Source organism: Ailuropoda melanoleuca, chromosome 8, assembly GCF_002007445.2.
Source record: "Ailuropoda melanoleuca isolate Jingjing chromosome 8, ASM200744v2, whole genome shotgun sequence".
Lineage (NCBI taxonomy): Eukaryota > Metazoa > Chordata > Mammalia > Carnivora > Ursidae > Ailuropoda > Ailuropoda melanoleuca.
Window position 1 is genome coordinate 61,241,735 of NC_048225.1, and position 26,214 is coordinate 61,267,948.

At 37.0% G+C, this 26,214-nt stretch overlaps 1 protein-coding gene across 5 annotated transcripts in view; it reads right to left on the reverse strand.

Moving 5' to 3' along the window:
- Positions 1-8,242: 8,242 nt before the first annotated feature.
- The window catches only part of TMEM41B (transmembrane protein 41B), a 38,919-nt gene continuing 20,947 nt past the window's right edge, over positions 8,243-26,214 (reverse strand). For 4 of the 5 annotated variants that reach the window (XM_034666540.1, XM_034666541.1, XM_034666542.1 and 1 more), the window contains 6 exons: positions 22,494-22,611; positions 20,117-20,245; positions 13,971-14,064; positions 13,227-13,331; positions 11,935-12,073; positions 8,243-10,635 (listed from right to left, as the gene is read on the reverse strand). In XM_034666540.1, the coding sequence (XP_034522431.1) occupies positions 10,466-10,635; positions 11,935-12,073; positions 13,227-13,331; positions 13,971-14,064; positions 20,117-20,245; positions 22,494-22,611 (755 nt within the window). In that variant the 3' untranslated portion in view covers positions 8,243-10,465. The remainder of the gene's footprint in view (positions 10,636-11,934; positions 12,074-13,226; positions 13,332-13,970; positions 14,065-20,116; positions 20,246-22,493; positions 22,612-26,214) is intronic. The other variant, XM_019796328.2, reaches the window with a different exon arrangement.

Consider the following 26,214-nt stretch of genomic DNA (forward strand, 5'->3'; position numbering starts at 1 on the left):
CCTGCTTCTTCCTCTCCCACCTCCCCCTGCTTGTGTTCCCTCTCTCGCTGGCTGTCTCTATCTCTGTCGAATAAAGAGATTAAAAAATCTTAAAAAAAAAAAAAAAGATCTTATTTTTAAGTAATCTCTACACCCAACATGGGACTCAAACTCACAACCACGACATCAAGAGTCACATGTTCTACCCACTGAGCCAGCCAGGTGTCCTGCAAACATTTTTTTTTTTAAGATTTTATTTATTTATTTATTTGACAGAGATAGAGACAGCCAGCGAGAGAGGGAACACAAGCAGGGGGAATGGGACAGGAAGAAGCAGGGTCATAGCGGAGGAGCCTGATGTGGGGCTCGATCCCATAACGCTGGAATCATGCCCTGAGCCGAAGGCAGACGCTAAACCGCTGTGCCACCCAGGCGCCTCCTGCAAACATTTTAAATTTTGCAGTATACTTAACAATTCTTTCTTTTATGGACATGCTTCTGGTGTTAAGTCTAAGAACTCTTTGCCTGCTTCTAGTTACCAAAGATTTTCTCTTATGTTTTTCTCTAGAAGTTTTAGTTTTACATCTCACATTTACGTTTTTTGTTAATTTTGAGTTAATTTATTTATTAGTTTTGAGGTTTAGGTAAAGGTTTTTGTTTTTTGCTTTGTTTTGCATTTTTTGCTTATGAATGTGCAATTGCTCCAGCACCACTTGTTAAAAAGACTACCCTCCTTCTCTTTAATTGCTTTCGCACCTTCGTCAGAAATCAGTTGAGCATATTTGTGTGGGTCTCTTTCTGGGTTCTCTATCCTGCTTCCTTGATCTATATATCTATCCCTTTGCCAATTCCACATTATTTTGATTACTGTAACTATCTCAATCTCAAAATTGGGAAGATTCCCCCAATTTATTCTATTTTTTAAGATTATTTTAGCTATTCTAGTTCCTTTGTTTTTCCATATAATTTTTAAAATAATTTTGTCTGGGGACGCCTGGGTGGCTCATCAGTCAAGCACCTGCCTTTGGCTCAGGTCATGATCCCGGGGTCCTGAGATCTACTCCTACATCAGGCTCCCTGCTCAGTGGGGAGCCTGCTTCTCCCTCTGCCTGCCACTCCCTCTGCTTGTGCTCTCTCTCTCTGACAAATAAATGAATAAAATCTTAAAATAAATAAAATAAAGTAAAATAAAATAAAATAAATTTTGTGGGGGGCATCTGGGTGGCTCAGTTGGTTGAGCATCTGACTCTTGATCTCAGCTCAGGTCTTGATCTCAGGGTTGTGAGTTCAAGCCCTACACTGAGCTACCTGCTAGGCATGGGGCCTACTTAAACAATAAATAAATAAATAATAAAATAAAATAATCTTGTCTATATCTACAAAATATCTTGCTGGGATATTGATGGGAATTGCATTAAACCTATAGACCTATTTGGGGTGAATGGACAACTTTATAATGTTGAATTTTCCAATCCATGAAGATGGTACGTCTCTCTTCCTTTGATTTATCAGCATTGTGTAGTTTTCAGCATACAAGTGCTGTATATATTTTCTTAGGTTTACACCTAAGTATTTAAGTATTTCATTTTGTTTTGAGTGGCTAAACATTATATTATACTTTTAATTTCTATTTCCATGTGTTCATTGCTAGTACATAGAAATACAACATTGTTGAATTCACTTATTCATTCTAGAAGTTTTTTTGTTGATTCCTTGATATTTTCAAAGTAAATAAACATGTCAGGTGCATATAGGGATAGTTTTATTTCTTCCTTTTTAATCTGTATGCCTTGTATTCATTCTCCTACCTCTCAATTCACTAGCTAAAACTCCCAGCACTGTGTTGAATGACACATGACAAGAATGGACATCCTTGCCTTGTTCCTGATCCTAGGGGAAAACATTCAAATTTTTTTACCATTAAGTATACTGTTAACCATCGTTTTGAAGTTAGCTGTTGCTTGTTATCAAGTTGAAAAAGTTCCTCTCAGAGGTGCCTAGGTGGCTCTGTCAGTTAAGTGTCTGCCTTCAGCTCAGCTCAGGTCCTGGTCCCAGGATCCTGGGATCAAGCCCCACATTAGGCTCCCTGCTCAGTGGGAAGCCTGCTTCCCCTTTTCCCTCTGCCACTCCTCCTGCTGGTATTCTCTTTCTCTGTCAAGTAAATAAATAAAATCCACAAAGAATGAAGGAAGGGAAGGAGGGAGGGAGGGAAGGAGGGAGGGAGGGAGGAAGGGAAGAAGGATGGAAGGAAGGATGGAAGGACGGACAGAAGGAAGAAAGGAAGAAAATTTCTCTCCTATTTTTTCTGAGAGTTTTATCATGAGTGATTGTTGAATTTTGCCAAATGCTTTTTTTGCATCAATTAATATGATCATGTGAACTGTCTCTTTTAGCCTGTTAATAAGGTCGATTGCATTGATTGGTTTTCAACTTTTAATTTTTCTCGTTTTCTGATGTATTTAAAGCATTAAAAATGTTTGTTTTTTAAGTAGGCTCCATGCCCTTGTGGGGTTTGCACTCAAGACCCTGAGATGGAGTGCATGCTCTACTGACTAAGCCAGACAGACACCCCCTAACTATGTTTAAATTAATCATTTTCACTTAAGTACTTCTCTGGTTGTGTCTCACAAATTTTAACATGTAGGATATTTATTACCATTCAATTTTAAATATTTTATAATACCCTTTATGGCTTCCTTTACTAGACGAATTGGATTTTTAAGTCATCTTTTCATTATTAATTTTTTTTACCTTTCTTTTTAAGATTTTATTTATTCATTTGACAGAGATAGGGACAGCCAGTGAGACAGGGAACACAAGCAGGGGGAGTGGGAGAGGAAGAAGCAGGCTCATAGCGGAGGAGCCTGATGTGGGGCTCGATCCCAGAATGCCGGGATCACGCCCTGAGCTGAAGCAGACACTTAATGACTGAGCCACCCAGGCACCCCTTTACCATTTTTTAAAACTTATTTACTTGTCAGAGAGAGCAGGAGCAGGCACAAGCAGGGGGAGCAGCAGAGAGAGAGAGGGAGAAACAGACCATCCACTGAGCAGGGAGCCCCATGCAGGGCTTGATCCCAGGACTCCAGGATCATGACCCGAACCCAAGGCAGGCGCTTAACTGACTGAGCCACCCAGGTGCCCCTTGTTATTAGTTTTCTAACTTCACTGCAGTAAAGACCAGACAACAAATATTGTCTGATATCACTGAAATTTATTTAGGCTTCCTTTTCTTTAAAGTATATATATTTTTGGGGGGCACCTGGGTGGCACAGCGGTTAGGCATCTGCCTTCGGCTCAGGGCGTGATCCTGGCGTTGGGATCGAGCCCCACATCAGGCTCCTCTGCTATGAGCCTGCTTCTTCCTCTCCCACTCCCCCTGCTTGTGTTCCCTCTCTCGCTGGCTGTCTCTATCTCTGTCGAATAAATAAATAAAATCTTTAAAAAAAAATAAAGTATATATATTTTTTATTATTGAAGTAATGTTGACGTACAATGTTATATTAGTTTCAGGTGTACAACATCGTGATTCAACAATTCTATGTATTATGCTGTCATCCATTTTTGTAAAGATTTGTGTGTGTTCAGAAAAAGCATGCTTCTTTAGGTGCGTAATTCTACATGTATTTCAAACATATATGTTGCTTTAGTTACTATTTTATCGTTCATATAGTCTATGTTTGCTTATTTTTGGTCTGCTTATCAGTTTCTGAAAGATATGTGTTGAAATCTTCAACTGCGATTGACTTATCCATTTTCCCCCACCGTTATAGGTTGTTGTGTTTTTATGTTTTGAAGCTGTGTTTTTAATGCATTTACACTTACAATCATTGTGTAGTCCACTCTACTCTTCCTTTTTCCAGTAAAAAATATGCTTTTTACTACTTCCGACATTTCTGTGCTTAAGCTTATTTTGTCAAATGTTAAGACTACTACTCCAGCTTTCTTTTGATTTAAAATTACCTAGTAGAGGCTCAGTTGGTAGGACATGCGACTTTTGATCTCAGGGTTGTGAGTTCGAGCTCCACATTGGGTGCAGAGATTACTTAAAAATAAAATCTTTAAAAAAACATAAAATCTTAAAAAAAATAAAATTACCTGGTGTATTTTCCAATTCTTTCATTTTAAATTTTTGCTTCTTTGTTTTAAGTATGCATCTATTGTATTCTTTTTTTAAAATTATTTAAGTAATCTCTAATCCCATGTGGGGTTCAAACTCATGACCTCAGGGTCATGAGGTCATGACCTCATGTGATCAAGGGTCGCATGTTCCTTTGACTGAGCCAGCCGGGCATCCCCGCATTTTTTTCTTTTTAAGATTTATTTATTTGAGAGAGAGAGAGCACAAGGGAGGGTAGGGAGTGAAGAGAGGCAAAGGGAGAGGGAGAAGCAGGCTCTCCACTAAGCAGGGAGCCCGACATGGGGCTCCATCCCAGGACCCTGGGATCATGACCTGAGCCGAAGGCTGACGCTTAACTGACTGAGCCACCCAGGCACACCCCCTGTATTGTTTATTTCAATGGTTACATATATCATACTTAATATTACTTAGTTCTTTGATTTCTTGTTCTTACATCATATTAGTATCTTTATCATCTTGAATATGTTGTTCATTTTTAAAAGTATCTCATCCAGTACTTCTGCCTTAAATATTATACGTTGTTCAATGTATTGTCTCTCTTTCATAGTGATTGTTCTTCTTCGGTGTCTAATTATCTTGGTTTACGACTTCAGGTTCTTCTAGTACTAGTTACTCTCTGCTTATAGCGTTGAGGAGGGGCTGAAGGGAAGCCACCACGCCTTTCTCCGTGAATTTAAAGACAAAGGATGGAATAAGCTCCAGGGTGGAAAGCCTCAGACAGGGTTCCTTTCACTAGCACTCTATTAGATCATGCCTCTGGCCAGGGACTTAACCTACAAGCTGTTGGGAAGAAACCCCAGCGTAAGAGGCGTCTCCTTAGTTTATGACTGCCCAGGCCTGGACGGAGGAGCGGGGAGAGAGACGTGATGCTCACCGATTCTTCACCCCGACAGGGGTTTGCACTACCCTGTTATTCTGGCCACATAGTGAGTCTGAGTTACCATTTAACGCGGGAAGGGGAAAAATAGAACTTCAAAGCCCCATTGTCTCATTGCCCTCTAATCCTCCCATGGCTAGAGCTGCTAATACTGGGAAGGCGCACACACACACACACACACACACACACACACACACACACACACACACACACGGCTAACTAAAGCTTCCCTCCTCCCCAGGGGTTTCTCATGGTATTTGCTGCTGACTTCTCTCTGGCTTCCATTGTCCCTCAGGTTGATTTTGGGGAGGAAGCCAGCAGGCGGTGCTAGTTCACCATTTTGATAGATGAGTTTTTAAGAGACAGTGCTGGCTGTGGTGTAGAAAACGGAGTTTGGGAGGGCAGGCTCGGGACAAGGCAGACAAGGAGGTTATTAAGGTACTTCGGGTCAAAGGTAATGATGGACTTGGATGAGCTAGGACGCTAGCAGTAAAGATGGAAGAAATTAGATTCAAGAATTCTGGAGGTTCAATTAGGAAGTCTTGCTGATGAACTGTGTTTAGATGAAGAAAGAATAAATAATGGCTACCGTTCAGCATAAAAAACTGGTTGTATGAATGGAGCCATTTTTAGGATAAAGATTGACAGACAAAATTGGGGGACTTTCAGTTTTAGAATTCTGTATTACATATTCTTATTGGATTAAACAGCAAAAGCCCTGAATTGGGTGAGTTCCCAGGCAAGGTCTTCTGCCACTCTCCCCACCTTCAGAACCCTGTCTCCCTTTTGTCTCTGTCCCATGCCAAGAAGGCCTATCACAGATGGGCTTCCTGACGGTCTCAGGGTCTCATTTCAGAGTCTCTGTCACCGTTAGGGGAAAGGACGTGGCATGTATGACCTCCAAGCTTTCTGCTCACTGGGATCAGTCACTGCAGCTCCTCGTTTCTAATTTCCCATTTGCTGCTCCTTAGTCACCTTGACTTCATTTGCCCTTCCTGTCAGCATCCCAATTTTTTTTCGCCTTAGTCTGGGGGAACTGTATAGTCAGGTGCTCTGCTCTCCCCTGGCTGCGTGGGGGGCATGTGACCCCTGGAATGTGAATGCTGAGCAAGTGACGACAAGGTGAAGACAACTGTAGTCAGTAGCCTGACTTCCATCCTGCTGAGGCCATTCCGGTGTTTCTAGGTCCTGGCCTCCAGAGGTGCTAATAAACGTCCTTTTGTTCAAGCCAGAGGTAGTTTTTGTTGCTTGCAATCAATGAACCTTACTAATAACCACACTTCATGAAGTACCAGGACTCGAGTGCAGCCTAGCCCCACCGCCCAGCTTTACCGTAACAGTAACAGGTGGGTTAGTGTTGACCCCTACCACACCTCCACCCTCCCGCTCACAAGCAGCCCTTTGTTTTCTCAGACCCATCCCTGCCTAGCCCGCCAGGCTTCTCTTTTGTTTGTAACCAAGACTTCCCACACACTCACGGCTGAAGTAAATTGATGTCCAGGGTAGTATTCAGGCAGTATTTTGACCAAAAGGGAGTGTGTTTATTTCCACTGCCCAGAATCTTACTCATTGGGCCTCTGAAATCAATTCCAACTCAGGTCTGAACTGAGGCCTCCCTTCCCAACAACGCTGGTTAGAATTGTTATCTGAAGACGACCAGTGTCTCATCCAGCTTCTTCTCCACCCCAAGTTGGATCCCTAAGAAAGATTAGAGGGCCTCTCAGGCCTTTGATGGTCTTAGTTTCTATACTTCACTAAAAATCACGCTTACAGGGTTTAAATCTAGCTAGGACTGCTGTTCCAGGATGCATCCCATAGCATCCTTGTCACATGACTTGATGCAAAATCTTCCAAGCCTTACATAGAGATTTTACTTCCTTTCTGCTTTTGTGTACCCAGAAGCTATATATGTAAATTCTAACAATTATCCATGTAACCAAATATTTTATGAGGAGTCACGCATACCAGGAGTGACATGAGCATTTGTACCTTTGACACCGCATGTAATTCTTGATGACAAATTCTGTTTTGTACCCATCACTATTTCTTCATCACTTCCAAAGCCTTTACTTCTGTAACAGTTTGGCATGTTCTAACCAGAAGTCCCAATTTTCCTCTGCAGTATCTATTGCTATTTCACATCTCCAGTTAACAGCTGCCTATAACCTTGAATTAGGGTTCTCCAGAGAAACAGAACTGAGATGTGTGTGTACGTAGAGATTTGTTAGAAGGTAGTGGTTCATGATTATGGAGGCTGAGAGGGCTCACCATGTGCTGTCTGCAAGCTGGAGACCCAGGAAAGCCAGTGGCATAGTTGAAACGCCTGAGAGTCAACAATGTCAATTCTGGTCCAGGTCTAAAGGCCTGAGAAACAGGAGTGCCGGGGCAGATGATCAATGTCTCAGCTCACCATCAGGGAGAATGAATTCAACCATTTTGTTCTATTCTGGCCCTCAATGGATTGGGAAAGACTATCTGCTTTACTGGGACCACTAATTCGAGTGCTAATCTCTTCTGAAAAACACCATCACAAGCACACCTAAAAATAATGTTTAACCAGCTATTTGGGCATCCCATAGCCCAGCTGAGGTTGAAACATAATTAGAAGGGCTTATTAATAGGGGCAATTGAGCGGCTCACTCAGTTTACCGTCTGCCTTCAGCTCAGAACATGATCCCAGGGTCTTGGAATTGAGCCCCACGACTAGCACCAAGTCAGGCTCCAGGCTCAGTGAGGAGTCTGCTTTTCCTTCTCCCTCCCCCCAACTTGTGCATGCTCTCTCTCTCAAATAAATAAATCAAAAAAAAAGAAGGGCTTATTAATCTTCTGTATTAATTTCAGAGAATTCTATCATATCTGAGCTATGAGGAACCTGGACCTTAGAACTCACTTGCTTACTTGTACCAGATGAGAAAAATGAGGCCTAGAGCTTAAACAATATTCGCCTAAAGTCACCCGGCCTAGAAAGTTTTTCCTAAGTAAGGAAAAAAAAAAAGAAAAAAAAATGAAATTACACTATGATCCATGCTCTAAACATCTAAGCTACAAGCCGTGAATGATCACTTACACACCAGGGAAGCTTCAGCCCTTTTGATTTATTCTACCCATTTTCAAAAAAACTGAAGGGGGTGCCTGGTGGCTCAGTTGGTTAAGCATCTGCCTTCAGCTCAGGTCATGATAAATAAAATGTTGTTGTTTTTTTTTTTAACACAAATACTTCTATGAAATAAATCCCAAGTACTACATTAAAGTTTCTTCAGTACAATTTATTCTTACTACACTTTAATTTGCATTTATTAAGTATCTTGGAAATATTATACTCAAAGTACTAGAACTCCAGAGAAAGGCCATTAACTAAGGCAAACGGTCTCAGTGTGTCAGCTTCCCGGTCAGCCTGCTCGCCTCTCCACTGTACATACTTGCTCTCTGGTGGTTACTACCATGTAATTGTCTTCAAGATGCGGCTGGAGCTTGAATCTACATCCGGTATCAGGCCACGTCTGTAAATCCATGAATACAGGTCACTGACTGTGTTTAGGGTACAGTCAATGATGATGAAACTGAAAAAGACCGGCTATTCTCTTGGGAGAAGAAAACACCCCACCTAAGTGGCAGCTCAGTTTTCTAAGAAACTCAGAAAAGAATCATCAGCAAAGGGAAAGAATCAATGGTAAGGAGAGGGATAATACTCTGAGAATAGAGTATTATTTACTGGAGTAAATAGGCTTCTCCTGAGTCCAAGCTCTTACTTTTATTTTTAAAAGTCTGTTAAAAATGTACTCAGTTACATTTTATACAGTAATATTTAGTGAACGTTGTCCAAAAAAACTTATGTTTTAAGTTCGTTTGTAAAAATAACAAAAGCTGTATCACTCAATCTCTGGTCAATAAGGAAGGAAGAAAAACCTTGCTAGAAATGACAATAAATAATTTCACAGAAAAGGCCAGGTGACATAAGAATACTATATTAATATATTTTCTTTGTATTTACAATAAATCCATTTGTTAATACTGTGATAGAAAAAATAATCAGTCCACATTATGTAGTAGAAACAGGCTTTGAGGATGACCATTCCTCTCACAATAAGAACATACAAGGATTTCTCCCACAGCTGAAGTACTTTTCAACATGACAGTCTTGGGTGAAGGTAAAACTGACAGTACTTTACCTTAGAGATCAGCTATATCCTAGAATCAAGAAATCAAGGGTATTACTAGTAAGCAAGCAGCAAAAGGCTGTTTCATTCTTCTAGGACCATTTAAATATAGTAATTACCACATGAGAATTTAATTTTACTTTGAGTTATAAAAGGTAAAAACACTAAATTGGGTAACTGCATTAATCAAAAGCAGTCCCAAACAAAAAAGCCATCAATAAAAATGAAACAAGGCATTCTTATAGTGTATCGTGCATAAAAAGGATAATTCCATAATACATACTTTCATGACCAGACCAATAAATAAATGAGGTAAATTTTTCAGTTATTGAAACAAATAAACTATATTTAACCACTTAAGTGTTGCGCTGCCACTGCTTCAGTCTCAAAATATAAAGTAATATAATTAATCTATCATCTAAAAACTGCATACTTTGAATATTTGCTTTTCTTTGATCCCCTTCTGAGATAGTAAAGGGAACTGTGTAACAAAATATTATCTGAATATAAATTATCAACGCCAATATAATACAATTATCATGTACTCGCCATTTTTATATGCACAGTGGAAATACTGTGAAAGCTAGAAAAAAAGATGAAAATAGACTGGCCAGAATTTTAAATTTCAGACTAACCCATGATAATCTAGAACAGGAAAAACAAAAATAAAATTTAGAAAATAGATATAACTTGATATCCTTTCCAAATTCAGTAATCCACCAACATGCAGCTTCTAAACAAATCTATTACCTCAAAGTTAAAAAAAGAAAATATAAATCTCTTTTGAGCTTTAGTTTTCAAGTTTATGCTCTTACGGTAGACTAACATTAGCAAGAACTGTAATACTATTTTTAAAAGTCTAGAATATTTGCTTTTTTATTTTGTATTTGCTTTCCCTATTTTAGTTATTATTAATGGATAAGAGAGAAAAATATTAAATTATCAAGTCAAGGGTAAGTATGTACAGCCAGTTCATGAAATATATTAAGTTGAATCAGTTGGATCAAGAATTTCCTACTACGCTGCTACTTAGTATCTATAGCTACCCTGCAGTAGGAATTTAGAAGGTGTCTATCGTAACTATTGACAGTACTTTTCATAGTACATCAATTTCCATTTTTACTTTCTTCTCCCCATTGCCACTTACATAAATTATTTTAACTGTGTGATAGGAAATTTTATTTTACAAACTCATTTCAATTACTGAAGAGGTGATTTTAACACATAAACCTGCCAATCCTGAGATGACGATGATGATGATGATGATGATGATGATGATGATGATAATAAAACTAAAACCTAGATGATTTCTCATTCAAATTTCTGCTTTAATTTCTTTTGGAAGATGGCTGGCAGAATAGAAAGAAGAGCCAAAATCATTAGAACGAATACTGAGTTCCAGGAAACAGCTTCCCCTGCTGTTGTAAGCTGGTACAGCGTTGTTCCTGCTTTGATCGCTACAAAAGAGGGAGGTGCGACACCTAAAACGAAAAATAAAAACATAAACAATCATTTTGAAAAATAAGATTTTATAATATACTTTATATTCACAAAATTATTCAGAACTCAGCACTGACATTATTCGAAAACTTTAGGTAATATTTTAAATGATTCAAATAAATCCATATTTAAATTTTTAAAAATTAAATTCTGTGTATAAAATTTCTTATAAGAATATACAGATCTCCATTTTGGAAAAATGTAATTTAGCTTAAAGCCCCTCACGTTTATTTCCATATAAAGAATTTATATCTAAATGTTCAAAAATAAGATTGAGTAGATTGTCGTTCATCCTTGACAGAACATACTTAAAAATGAAGCGGTAGGAGATACTCGGAAAGAGAACGAGACTCAAAACATGAGTAAGAGCAGTTTACACAACAGCATAGGTGGCACAACTACATTTTATTAAAAACCAGAACAAACTGGAAAAATTACTTTAGACCAAGTTGAAGTTAACTAAATCTCTAGGTATTCCACCTGTAAAATAAGGAGATAGGGATAAAAATTCTCTCTTCTGATTCCATGAATGTAACATTATTTTACAAAATCCAAAATTATCCCTGCTAAGATTTTTAAGTTTGTCAATGAATTTTTTTAAAGTAGCAAAAAAAAACCTGATTTTGATTATTCTTTTCAAGACCTAGAAATACTAACTTAAACTTTAACAGATACTCAGTACAAAAGAAATCTGTTTATTTCATTGGTACCTAAACAATTCAAATTAAATTTGATAGAAAACCAGAATACTCTTACTAAAGAACCATCAGAATTCACAAAATATATAAATGAATCTTTATGTCCACTAATTTCAAAATGAAGTGCCAGCTCCTTGAAAGCAAGAACATTTTATCAACCCTTGCTTCCCCCCTCCTGTTGGTAAATGCCCATAATAAATACTGATGTAAATAAAAAGAAAAACAGGATCAACTTTCTACTGAACATTAAAGTTCAATAAGGGAGTAAACTATTCAAAAAGGGCACCTTGATTTTCTTTTCTCTCCACCAAGGGAGAGGACGGAGTTAAATAAAGTCTTGCTCAAATCTTTATGATTATAAAAATATCCCAATAGAAAGTGCTCTTCTTTAAAAGAAATAAATAACACAAAAATACTTAAATCAACACAATCCAACAAACATTTCTATTTGTGTGTGCCAGGCTCTGTGCCCAAGAGTTATATATGGTGCTGGCATGTGTGCAAAGAACACGAAACATAGCCCAGCTGGACACTGTTAGGTATGTACACAAGTTCTAACACAGCATGAACCAGAGGCCTTACCTAGAAAAGTGCCAATAAAAAAAACTTTCAATGGCACATTTATCACAGGGGATGTAATATTAATAAACCAATTAGGCAGAAATGGTGTTATTCTCAAAAATATAATGTAGTTAATAAGATGTTCTCTATGACGCTCAACCTGTCATAAGAAAGAAACCAGTTAGGATCAAGATAAGGCCAATACTGAAAATAAGTTGCTTAACGTAAAATATTTATTTCAAATTCGCATTCTCTGATAGCTCAGAATCTATCCAATAGAAATGATCAAAAAAGGAGCCTGAAAATGACAACGAACTTACTTGTACGATCTTTACCAGAGCTAAATGAGATGGTTTTTTTAAATTGTACTTACAGCTTAATGTTATACCACTGTATAACTGTATCAGCCTAGTTAATGCAGTTCAACAATGACATTCACACCTCAAAGAGCAAGATTAAAACTCTATATAAGATACACATCAGGTGACTAACATTTTAATGCCTTTAACTTCCTACAATATAAAGGGCTAGTATAGCACATCACTAAACCTAGCCTCCAATTTAATCTTTATTTTTCTACTATTAGGATATATACTACATGAGTGCCTCACTCATTAGATAAATGAGATTGAAAATATATGAAGATATTTACCCAGTTAAATAAGAGCACTGATTATAGTTTATACTTCTAGATTCTGCTTAACAAATAATGATGGTGATTTGCAGCAAAATGCTTAATTTCTCATTTCCTAGTCTGTAAAGCAAAAGGGTAAGGCAGAATGATTTCTACAATTCCTCTGGGATTTAATTAACAGGTTGTTTCTTCTAATTCTTTATAAAAATAAGATTTTCTTAGCAACACTACATGAGACCTTTCTGTGTAGTGGTGCTTGTATTTATCATCGCTTGTCTTTGCAGAGATCCTGACTGAAGAGCACAGTCATTTCTACTGATGAAATGTGTTCAAGGAATTGGCTGATACAAGTTTTTCAGTGACCCATGACAGTGTACTGCATCAACACAAACAGGAGAGGTGTCCAAATACGGGAATGCCTTCACAGACACGCTGACTTCTCTGCTTTGACTGAACTTACTAGGAATGAAGAACTAAAACTACTGTTAGAGTACAGAAACTTCATATTTGAAATGATTAACGTTCATTATTTGCCCACCACCTTAATTTACGTAGGTTGAAAGATCATTTTTATTAAAGCCCTGAGTCTGGGCTAATTCATATAGGAATTACACAGTGATACACTGACCCCCCAATTAGCCAAAGAATTGCATTACATAACTTAAAAATACATGTTTACCTGTTGTGACCATTTTACTGCTTTCTCTGTTAGGTATTTGTATACAACTGGCCTCCCCACTAAATAGGAGAGCATATAGCAGAATGAGGCACCGAGTCCAGAACACTAGGAAATAACAAGAAGCCATAAGCATTGTGTACTTTTCCGTCTTAGTCACATGGATATACTCACTTAAGGAAAAGCTCAACTAGTATACCTCTTTTGGGGTTAGGGAAAGATACTCTGCATGACATCTCCTATGCAGAGAACAAGAACCCATTTGATCTAGTCCTTCCTCAGACCAAATTATGATTAAGATGAGACCAGCTAAAACTAACTGGCATTTGTGATTAAACTTAGTGACTGCATCAAATAGTTAAGGACAGCATCTAGTCTAAGTATAAAACTTAAAGAGCCAATTCTTTTTCAATTGCTATGCCTAAAAATACTACCCCCAGCCCTGGACTTAACCCATCGTGCCCACCAACACTCTTGGGACTACTTGAATTACAAAACACAGTAAGAAGGAAAGGCTAAAACAGAACCTATAAATGCAATTAAGTCTGTGATGTCCCTGTTCTAAGAAAACGACAAACTATAACACCTGCTGATGTGAGGACTTAAAAGATACTTTAACATTAATCACCTCTTAAAACTAATGAGTTTATGCTTACATAGACTGGTGGGACTAGATGCCATCCTTCTTGCTCATCATTCTATCAAAAGCTACTTTTCTAGTCTCCCAAATTCATTTTATATACTTACCAAACAAACAAGAAATAAGGCTAGTGGAAAGGGATAAAGAAACCCTGAGAGTATACTGAGAAATATAGAGCCCGGAATAGCAAATGTTTGCAAGCTGTTAACTTCTAAGTTAAGGATTAAAACATAATAAAATGGAATTTTTAACAGACAAATCAAACATTTCAGAGAAATTATCAATATAGAAGTTATTATAAGATTATATCCATAACTCAGTACTAATAAAGTAAAATTATATCTAAAAGTTTAAAAAACCTACGACCCAGTTATAATGCCTTTAACTCTAAACCGACCATTTGCTAACATTATCATAAATACAATGCTGATAAGAGTGTGTTACTGAAAGAAAAACCAAGACAAATATCCAACATGTACCAGATAAAGAACTGGGCACTTCGGCAAAAGAAAAGAACAAAAGAAAAAAAAATAGAACAAAGAAGGTCTTCAGTAATCTTATAAATACACTTCTCTAATGCACTGCATTTACTACTAAATGTGTTCAGGAAACATGATTTCCATGGAAAACTAGGTATTTATAGGGTATAAAAATTACTTGTTCCAAATTTATAAATATTTACCTCAACTCACTACTCATTTAAAAAAGAATAAGGTTACAAAATATAGTAAAAATCAAAAACCTTATTTTTAGAACAGAACTATGCTTTTTACTACTTTCCTCTTGTTCCCAGTTTTGGTGTGGAGCCCCCTCCCCCTTTAAAAAACCCCTAACATGATTTACTTACAAGTCAGTCAGAGTGAGTGAATTCCCTCAACATCTACCCTTCCTTTAAAGGGTCTATCTTCACTCATTCTCCCATTTTTTTCCCTCTAGTTCCCACTTTATTCATGTTTTCATCTAATCTCCTCTTTCTCCTTCCTCGCTTCTTTCATCTTCAGCTTTTTTTTTTTTTTTAGATTTTATTTATTTATTTGACAGAGATAGAGACAGCCAGCGAGAGAGGGAACACAAGCAGGGGGAGTGGGAGAGGAAGAAGCAGGCTCATAGCGGAGGAGCCTGATGTGGGGCTCGATACCATAACGCCGGGATCACGCCCTGAGCCAAAGGCAGACACTTAACTGCTGTGCCACCCAGGCGCCCCTCATTTTCAGCTTCTTGCTCTTTCCGAGGATCCCTCCTGTAGAAAACCACTCAGCTGCCTATGAACTCAAGCAAACCTAGGCTTTCCTTGACCGAGGTATTCTATCCGGCCACTGCGTCTCATCTTCACTTCCTCACAGAAGATTCTTTCCTTGCCCCCTCGCAACCTGACTTACCCATCCAATACTCTACCTACTGACACTTTCTCCTGGCCCCAAATAACGATTTTTTCCTGTTTCTTTTTTCATTCTGATTTAATTGGTTTTAAAATTACGGTATTTACCTGGTTCTAAAGTCAAATCTAAGCAATGAAGTACATCCAGAGAAGTTTCACCTCCATCCCTGTATCATCCCTCTCCCCACAGGTAAACACTGTTATTGGCTTTTAAAGATATCCTTTCTTTTCAAAAGAGGATAACAAAATATCTGCATATGTATGTGTGTACTCATATAGATAAAACACAGCATACTGACTTACTATTCTGCCCCTTGCTCTTTTCATTTAACAACATAACCTGGAGGTAATAATGCCTTAACAGCAGAGAGAGACATTTCTCATTCTTTTAATAGCCAGAGTCCCCTCCAGTGTTTAGATTTACCATGGCTTATTCAACCAGTCCCCTACTGACTGACATTGGGTATGGATACTTCTATTTGAATATTTAAAATTCTGCATGTCCTAAATAAAAGTAAGTATTATCTTCCTTTCCCAACCTAAATATGGTCCTCTACCTATTCTCTTTTTCTCAAAAGGCCAAAAATACAAAGCCAAAGAAAGGTAATCAGCAAGAACAAAACTGGCATAATATTGGTAACTGCTGAAGCTGGGTGATGGGTACACAGGAGTTCATTATACATGATTTTCTCTACTTTTGTGTATGTTTAAAATTTTCCATAATAAAAGAAACTTTTCTAAGTTACTCAAAGATTTTAGCCTTAGGGAAACAAACAAAAAAGAGATGATGGTGACACTTAATGTCATCCACAGCTCAAAAGCCCTCAATGACTACCCAATACCAACTAAATAGTCTAAATTCCGTAGCCCAGTGACTCAAAGTCCTCTACAGACTCAGTGCATTGTCTAGCCTAATCTCCTAAGCTTATTTCTCTATCCTCCCCTTCACATACCCTGAACTCCAACTAAACTGGACGCCCGATCACTTCTTAACCACGCGCTATGCTTGGCAAGCTCTGCTCTAGACTTGCTCCGACTAGAATGAGACTATGTCACGTCTCTATCCATAATTCCCCCTTGCTCCAGTAATTGTCCTGCTTTTGAGCTGTCAAAACACTAGATCTGTACTTAGTATATAATTAATAATTTAAAACACTGGCTAAATAAATGAATAAAATAAGTAATTATGACGTAAAAAGTCATTTATATTCATGAGTTTGAAGTTAGAGAATACCAATGAAGGTACTAGTACTCCACTGATAAATATGGTGGCCACTAGCCACATGTAGCCATGGAGACATTGAAATGTCCCTAGTCTGAATTAAGATGTGCCAGGAGTATAAAATACACACATTCCAAAGATTTAATATGAAAAAAAGAATGTAAAATATCTCAATTTTTATGCTGATTACATGTTAAAATGATAACACTTTGATATATTGGTTCAAGCAAAATGTATTATTTAAACTGATTTCAGATGGGGCACCTGGGTGGCTCAGTGGTTAACTGTCTGACTCTTGGCTTCTGGCTCAGGTCATGATCTCAGGGTTGTGAGATTGAGCCCTGTGTGGGGCTCCAGACTGGGCATGGAGCCTGCTTGAGATTCTTTCTCTTCCTCTCTCTCTAACCCTCCCTTACCTCTTAAAAAAAAAAAAGAAAGAAAGAAAAAAAAAGGAAAAAGAAAAAGAAATTGATTTCCAGTGGGTTTTTTTTGGTTTTGTTTTTTTACTTTTTCTAATGTGCCAACTTGAAAACTTTTAAATTACATGTGGTTCACATTATATTTCTATTAATCAGCACTATATAGCTAAATGTCCTAAGATAAAGTCTTTCTCTTTGGTTCACTGAGTTTAAAAAAGTACCTTTTTAATACAGAGCTTAAAATTCAAAAGTGAAAACAGAAAATTATAAGACAACATGGATTTAACAAATTATGTTATAAAAATCTAAAATGAGGGGCGCCTGGGTGGCACAGCGGTTAAGCCTCTGCCTTCAGCTCAGGGCGTGATCCTGGCGTTATGGGATCGAGCCCCACATCAGGCTCTTCTGCTATGAGCCTGCTTCTTCCTCTCCCACTCCCCCTGCTTGTGTTCCCTCTCTCGCTGGCTGTCTCTCTCTCTATCGAATAAATAAAAATAAAATCTTTAAAAAAAAAAAAAAAAAAAATCTAAAATGAGGTGAGAAATCATTAAATTACTTATCAAGGCAACAATTACAATATGCAATAAAACCTGAATTGACAATCAATATTTAAAATTTAAAACTTTAAACCAAATGTATTTTATAATAACAAAGCCATTCTTATACTTTCAATTCACTTTCTACAGGGCAGTTTATTCATTTCTACTGTTTTGCATATGGATATTAAGACAACTAGGCTGTAACATTATTACTCCATAGACTGTCAAGATTCATTTGTGGTAACTGGTTGATTGGCCTCATGCGCGGGCATGCCCTTGACCCTCAGCCATGTATCCCTCCCAAAGCTGAGAGGCAAAATAGGGCAAAACAAGATGACTTTCCAAAGTAAAGAGAAACTATATGCCTTGTTCACAAAAACTTTATAAAAGTCAAACGAAAAAAATGAAACACGTTTTTACCTTACCTAGGGAAAATATTTTTATTTATGGTTAAAGTCTATAAAGGCAAAATAACTTGTAAGTCTAACACTATGGTTTTCCCAGATAAGTTCTAAAACAGAATTAGTAGGAAAAGGCACCAGTTATGGACTTCTTAAAACAGTTTATATACTATTAAATTACTTTACAAAGTAAAGATAAGTGTATAATAATTCTCTAAATTTTCCCTAAATTTGAATTTTTCTCATAATAAATAAATAATGACAAAGTGCCTACATATAGCACACTACCTAAATAAAAATGTATTTTTTTTTAAGATTTTATTTATTTATTTGACAGGGAGAGAGACAGCCAGGGAGAGAGGGAACACAAGCAGGGGGAGTGGGAGAGAAAGAAGCAGGCTCATAGCGGAAGAGCCTGATGTGGAGCTCAATCCCAGAATGCCGAGATCACGCCCTGAACCGAAGGCAGACGCTTAACAACTGCACCACCCAGGCGCCCCAAAAATGTATTCTCTCTAGACAGATAAAGGAGTAATGTTTATATCATCAGCAGAAGATTTTGTAAATGTACCTGTAATAAACTGCTTAGGCTGGGAATAACTGGCCCAGAGTGCTTAAGTATATACTGAAAACATTTGTATAAGGAGGCGAGTATAGAAACATACATGTTAAATATGTAGCATCTAATCTAAAAAAATATCAAAGAAAAGAAAATGCTACTGAATTTTAGGAGAAAAAGTTTTAATTGAGAAGTCCAATAACCAAAAGCAATTCAGGAAATAAAAGAAGCAAAAATGGAAATAGTTTGAGAGAAAAAAGAAAAAAAATAGTTTGAGAGAATTAACAACATAACTAATTTATTTATTTTTTTTTTTTTTAAAGATTTTATTTATTTATTCGATAGAGATAGAGACAGCCAGAGAGAGAGGGAACACAAGCAGGGGGAGTGGGAGAGGAAGAAGCAGGCTCATAGTGGAGGAGCCTGATGTGGGGCTCGATCCCATAACGCAGGGATCACGCCCTGAGCCGAAGGCAGACGCTTTAACCGCTGTGCCACCCAGGCGCCCCAACATAACTAATTTAACTTTTAAAAACAAATGCTGGTTGGGGGTGGTGCCTGGGTGGCTCAGTCAGTTAAACCTCTGACTCTTGATTTCAGCTCAGGTCTTGATCTCAGAACGCTGAGCCTGGTTCCGAGCTCAGCAAGGAGTCTGCTTAAGATTCTCTGCCTCTCTTCCTCTGTCCTCCCCCTCAGGAGGGCACTCTCTCTCTCTCTCTCTCTCTCTCTCAAATAAATAAATCTTAAACAAAAATAAAAATGGTGGTTTAAAAGGGATAATGACACCTTTACAAAATTAAGAGATAGTGTCTTTTTAAAAAATTTTATTTATTTATCTGACAGAGAGTACACAAGCAGGAGGAGTGGCAGAGGGAGAGGGAGAAGCAGGCTCCCCTCTGAGCAGGGAGCCGGATGTGGGGCTCGATCACAGAACCCTGGATCATGACCTGAGCTGAAGGCAGACACTTAACGAACTGAGCCACCAAGGCGCCCTGATGTCTTTCATTAACTGAGAAGATTTGAAAATAGGTTGGATTAAAATAAAAAATACAAAAAAATCAGATTAAAGTTAAAGCCCATAAATTAGAAGACTAATCACCAGTAGTATAAGCCATCTGAAAGTATGTAGGAAGAATAAAGCTATTTTCCTGATTAGTTAATACAACATATATTTTATAAAACAAAGAAATACATACCAATAATTATTTTAAAATTTCATACCCTTTGAATTGACTAATTATTCTCCTAGGATCTTTTTACAAAGAAACTATTAAAAGGAAGAAAAAAATCATGAACAAAAAGATTCATAACATGACATGTAGAAAAATAAAAAATTAAATACAAATTATATCTTCAAACCTAAGGGGATATTTTTTTAAATTATGCTGTGGTGACTATTAATTCAAAATAACTAAACTGAATTAAAATAATTAACTAATAAAATCATAAATTAAATAGATAAATAAAATAATTATCTTGAATAATACAGAGGAAAGGAAAATGTTTATGATAAGTGAAATAAGCAGAATACAAAAGAACTGGTAATAAATATTCAGAAATAATAACTGAGTTGAGGAGATAGGTTTAAAGTGAGAATTTTTTCCATTTTAATCTTTCTATATTTTACTAAATATTACACTGCATTAACAATTTTTTTAAAAAGTTATGCATAACAAAACAGAACTTTTAAAACTTTTCTTGAATAAAACTAGAAAAACTTTAAGTAAAAGGATACAAAATATATGTAGCAAAATAAGCTACAAGTACTTGTACATAAAAGGTGTCCTTATATTTGGATAAAACTTTTCCTAGAGCCTTGGCATCATCCATATCTCTGGGAACCTTCATATTCACTCTTTCTTCTCTAAAGAAATAAAATTAAAGTGAAAAATTTTAAAGCAAAAATTTGCCAAGATAATTAATATCAAAATCAAAGCTCAAAACATGAAGTTTTATCCAAAATGATTTGATGCCTTGATCTGTAATATATTAACCATAAATTCGTAAGTTTTAAGTTCAAATGTCTACAAATTATTTGTTTTCAATGCTTTATTATGATTTCATGAGACATGTAATTTATATACGAAAGTTCAGGATGACACAAACTAAATCAGGTTAAAAGCATTTGCTCCAACACTGGTATAAATTTTGAATTAAGAAGTGAACTACTGATATTAGCATATTTAAAACATATTTAACATCATTTTGGGTAATCCTCATGATAACCTAAGGTCAATAATTAAATACAACTAAAATTAAGTAAAATTTTTGGTGAATTTACAGTTCACATCTTTTCTGGAATATCCCAGCTCAAAGTTCAGATAAAAACTGAAACATTTTTCCTTTTCTATTAATTTTACTTTACATTTGGTGCCTTCTTTGGAACTGAATGATTTCTTACTTATAAAAGCCTCAAATAATTACCTTTGTGTTTAATGTATATTGTGCCCATTTGTTTACATGATAAAATTTAACTGATCTTGCAGAACAATGACAGACCGCTACCTAAGTTCTATAAAAATAGCAGGTAAACTAAAATGTGTTTTCTCATTTATAAATTTAAGAACTAAAAAATTCATTATAGGAGTGTGCACATACGTACACATCCGCATACACACACAGAAATAAGCAGAACGTAACAGGTTTACATACAAGTCATGTTATCATTCTTAGAGCAGACTGGGAGCAAAGATAACCTCAATCTACACTCTATATTCTTGCCTTCTTCCAGTCAGCTCTTACTTCCTCCTCCTTGATCAAAACCAGAAAGGATTTAAAATTCAATCACACTAATATTAACCTATCAATAGAACATGTTAGCCTCCCAAAGGCATTTACACTGACGTAAGAAATCAAAACACTAAAACAAAAATGAGTTTAACTATAAAATTTCAAGCATAAGGAATTGTTAAAGGAAAGAATTTAGAAGAAAACAGGAACTTCCAAACACCCCGAAATCACATTTCACAGTTATCCGTTACTGCACCGTCTGGCCCTGGTTGAAAGTCTAACTACATTTTAGTAGTCCTTTATGTAATTTATGATTACACAACGTTGGTATTACTGTTTAAACAGCTCTGGGATATTTTGCCTTCTTAAAGTGTGTTTCATTTCAGGTCCCTAAAATTCAAAAACCTCTGAAAACCAAAAGTTCTTCATACTCTGTCAGCAAAAGTCGACCCACACTTATATAATTATTCATATAATCTTTTATGATGCCCGTTTCTCTGCAAAAGTCTTACTGTATTTGATTATGGGATGCTGCCCCAGATCCTGCTGGAGGTACTATATAATATACAGTATTTTATTCCATGTAGTCTTTCCAAAATGGAAAAAAAAATTCTGAAACACGTTTCACCCCCAAGGTTTTGACTAAGAAATTTTGTGGATGTATTGTAGATAAGATACACGAGGTTTATACAAAGTCCATTTCACTGTGAAAACTACCTATTCAGACCATATCATTTTCATAAAATGGGGAAAAGAAAAAGAGCTAGGAGAGAGAGATGTGATAGAGGTGGAAATGGATGAACAGAAGCCGAAAGAACTTGATCACAAAAAGGAAGTGAGGAAAAAATGGATGGAAAAGGGGGGGGAGGCAGAGAAGAGGAGCGTCAATGTTTTTCAAACCGCAGGTCAATATCTTTCATGAATTTTAAAATAAGTTTGCTTCGTCACTACTGGCATTAAAAAAATAAACAGAATAATTTAGAAAATATCAGAGACCATGACCTGTTCCATGAAACTTTAACCTAATTTTATATGTACAGATGTATGCAAGTGAGCAGGGGAAAAGGGACAGGCACAAGCATGCAGGATCATGATATAAAAACATTATTTCTTAACGTGGCTATATATATTTTTAATTTTGAAAGCCATTAGAAAGATGAGGCTTTAACTAGAGGAGCAGTGCTTGGAAAACCCTGCATAGAAAATCAAGAGGCATATCTGGAAAGGAGTGTTTACATAACAGTTAATATGGACTTGCTACAAACCATGAGAGCTGATATACAACCACCATGACAGTTCTGCTGCTTAACATTAACTTAACGTTTAACCCATTTTTATCTATAAATGTCTAGGCATTTTTCAGTTTCTTTATGTATACTTACTCACTAAGCTGAGGAAAATTTTTATATACCAAAAACATAACAAAAGCTGCAGATAAGAAAATGGACACCAATATAAGAAGTGACATTCTTGCTGACCCAGCTTCTGCACAGGCTTTTTCTGAAAGGGGAAAAAAAAAAAGGCTATAATTAAGATAAATATTTTAAAAAGATAGTATTCCCAGTCGGCAAATAATTTCCTTAAAGTTTTTCCTCCCCCAAAAAACTATTCACACTTTTGTCCAAAACACTGCTTTAACATACAATTTTAACTACTAGTGTATTCGACATTAACCAGGTGTGCTACTTTTGGGGGATAGATCCATTTCAGAAGCACGAAAAAAGCAGAACACCAGAATTTGTAGCATTGATTTGTTAATAAACCAAAGGGGAAAGGGGGCATTGCTCTAAATACTATCACGGACTTTCAAATTTGTTTACCTATATTGGGAGCTAACAGCATAGACAGAACGGCCTCTTAGGAAAAACGAGGTAATTTGGCAATTACTTCAACTGTCGTAAGAACCCAGAGATTGACTAATACAACTGGTGAACGTTATACTTTTTTTTTTTTTAAAGACTTCAGAATATAGTTGAGTCCCAAATGTTTTCGGTGGCTCTCTGAGACCCCAAGAATGGCAAAATTGGTTCACATTCCCTCACAAGGTAATCTTAGTGTTATCTAAAAAATTATATGCAGGGGCGCCTGGGTGGCTCAGTCGTTAAGCCTCTGCCTTTGGCTCAGGTCATGATCCCAGCATTCTGGGATAGAGCCCCGCATCGGGCTTCCTGCTCCGCGGGAAGCCTGCTTCTCCCTCTCCCAGTCCCCCTGCTGTGTTCCCTCTCTTGCTGCCTCTCTATCAAATAAATAAATAAAATCTTTTAAAAATAAAATAAAAATAAAAGATTATATGCAAGATAAAAGTATGGAATGAAATCCAGGAGACAGCAAGCAGAAGAAAAAGCAAGTCTGTTTTTACCAGGAAGCGGTCAATAGTGGGGAGGCTAAGATACCTTAGTAGTGCTCACTGGGGAAAAGGTAGAAGTGGGTGGCTCAAGTTTTATTGCCTATACTTGCCATCATCCCATGTATATACTGATAACACTCAGAGGATTAAAAAATATATATGTATGCTATAATAAGGATTATTTTTAGTTCTCTGAGAACTAAATGGATGGATCTACCACTGTGCCCAGCCCCTAACTACTGTCTATGTAACTTTTACACACACTTTTATGAAGTATCCTAATCAAATGCCTGTACTCTATTCATTAATTTCGCAGAACTTTCTTCACAAACATTTATAAAAGTGTAGTAGACAGGTGTCACTGCCTGTTCTACTAACACCCTTTTTCTCTGGGAAATTTTTCCATGTTCCCCTTCCCCCCAAAGGGGCTAATTTCATTGGCCCTATTACAGTGTAATTCCAACCCTCTACCCTCCCAAACATAGAAGGCTAACTTGCCCAAGGTTGGACACCTGAGGCAAACAGAAACACTTCATTATTGACTGACCAAATTTTCTCTTGAAAATTTGAACTAAAACAAAGAGATGCTGGGGCGCCTGGGTGGCACAGCGGTTAAAGCATCTGCCTTCGGCTCAGGGCGTGATCCCGGCGTTCTGGGATCGAGCCCCACATCAGGCTCCTCTGCTATGAGCCTGCTTCTTCCTCTCCCACTCCCCCTGCTTGTGTTCCCTCTCTCGCTGGCTGTCTCTATCTCTGTCGAATAAATAAATAAAATCTTTAAAAAACAAAAACAAAAAAAACAAAGAGATGCTGTTGTCAAGAAGTCGTAGGTCTTGAGGCCGAAAGGTCAAGCAGGGAAAGCCACAGATAACAACATGGCAAGCCAAAGACAAGTACCAGAAAATTTAAGAGGGGAGACTGAAACAAAAACCCCAGAGAGCCAAAATGGGAGCTATAGCTAACCTACTCATTGATTTCTAAGTTTCTCACTTCCCTTGAAGTCTGGCTATATTTCATTTCTTGCTCATGGGTGCCCGTGTCGGTCTCTTATATATTTTCTATATTCTCTTTTTTATTGGTGCTGGTTTAAACTTATTTCCGCTCCTTTCAACCAGAAAGCATTAACTAATTAAAAGATAAATTTCATTTTATCCCGTCTCATTATGGTAGTTTTATATATTTTACAACCGAATTAGTAAAATCTTGCTCAGTTCTGTGTTGAACACGGAGCAACAGAAACCATCTAGCTCCGCGCTAGTCAAGGTGTACTGTGTGAACTACATGAAGCAGCATCACCAGGGAGCTTGTCAGAAATGCAGATTTTCAGGCCAACATCTCAGAACTACTAAATCAGAACCTGAATTTTAATAAGATACCTAGGTGATCTGCATGTACAATACAGCACTTTACCTATTTGATAGGCAAGTAAATAGAAGCCCTAAGGAGGTTGCACTATTAAAAAATAAAACTCTAAGCAACCAAATAGCATAAAGTATGTCTCTAAAGCCCTTTAATAATCATTTATAATCAACTCACAATTTCTGTGGAAATACAAGTTACTTAACATTAGTACTTTGATATACTAGATATAAATTATTCTTACCTGGTCATTAAAGCAGACTTTCTAAAAGACAGTATTAGGTTTGTCAAGTTCTAGTATTTTGTGAACACTAAAGTTAAAAAATTTTCTTTTCCAATTTTCTGTAATCTAAACATTAGTTTACTTTGTTATCATCTGAATCTAAAAAAGGACTTTACTTCAAAAACCAGGTCACAAATAGAAACTTACTTGCTCATTTCATACTTCTAAAATTTACTGCAGGAAGGAACAGAATCATAAAACATATAAAAGATGCCTTCAATGGAGTAATAAACCAGGGATGCCTGCCACTGAATACTCCAGTTCACTAATCCACTAATGCATTTATATGCATGCTTTTTGCAGCACAGAAAATTAAAGAGAGACTTTATTTTTATTTTTTTAATATATATATATATTTTTTATGTGACAGAGAGACAGCCAGCGAGAGAGGGAACACAGCAGGGGAGTGGGAGAGGAAGAAGCAGGCTCCCAGCGGAGGAGCCCGATGTGGGACTCGATCCCGGAACACCAGGACCCTGAGCCGAAGGCAGACGCTCAACGACTGTGCTACCCAGGCACCCCTAAAGAGAGACTTTAAACATCTGAGGTGGGTCAAATATGAAAAGGTCTCTGCAGAATCTTATGATAACGAATTACTAATTGTCCATATCTTTGCCCTGGTTATGATATCTAATTCAATGTATATCTTGAGAATTTAAGAAATCATATCTACTCACCCTAAAAAGAAAAGAGCAATCAGCCAAAAGTTATTTTACAAAAATATCAGTGTGCACTAAAACTAATTCAACCAAAACTGTAGTTTTTTTTTTTTTTTAATTTTATTTATTTGTCAGAGAGAGAGAGAGCAAGCGAACACAAGCAGGGGGAGGGGTAGGCAGAGGGAGAAGCAGGCTCTCTGCTGAGCAAGGAGCCCGATGTGGGACTCGATCCCAGGACCCTGAGATCATGACCTGAGCCTAAGACAGATGCTTAACTGATTAAGCCACCCAGGCATCCCCAAAAATGTAGTTTTAAATAGAAAATCTACTAAAACACAAACTTCTCAGAAGGCTAAAAAATGTTATTTTCCTACTTTATTAAAAAAAGAAGTAATCTACTGGAAAAAGAGTAAGAGTAATACATAAACATTGAGGTTTTGGGCATAGTTTTCTAT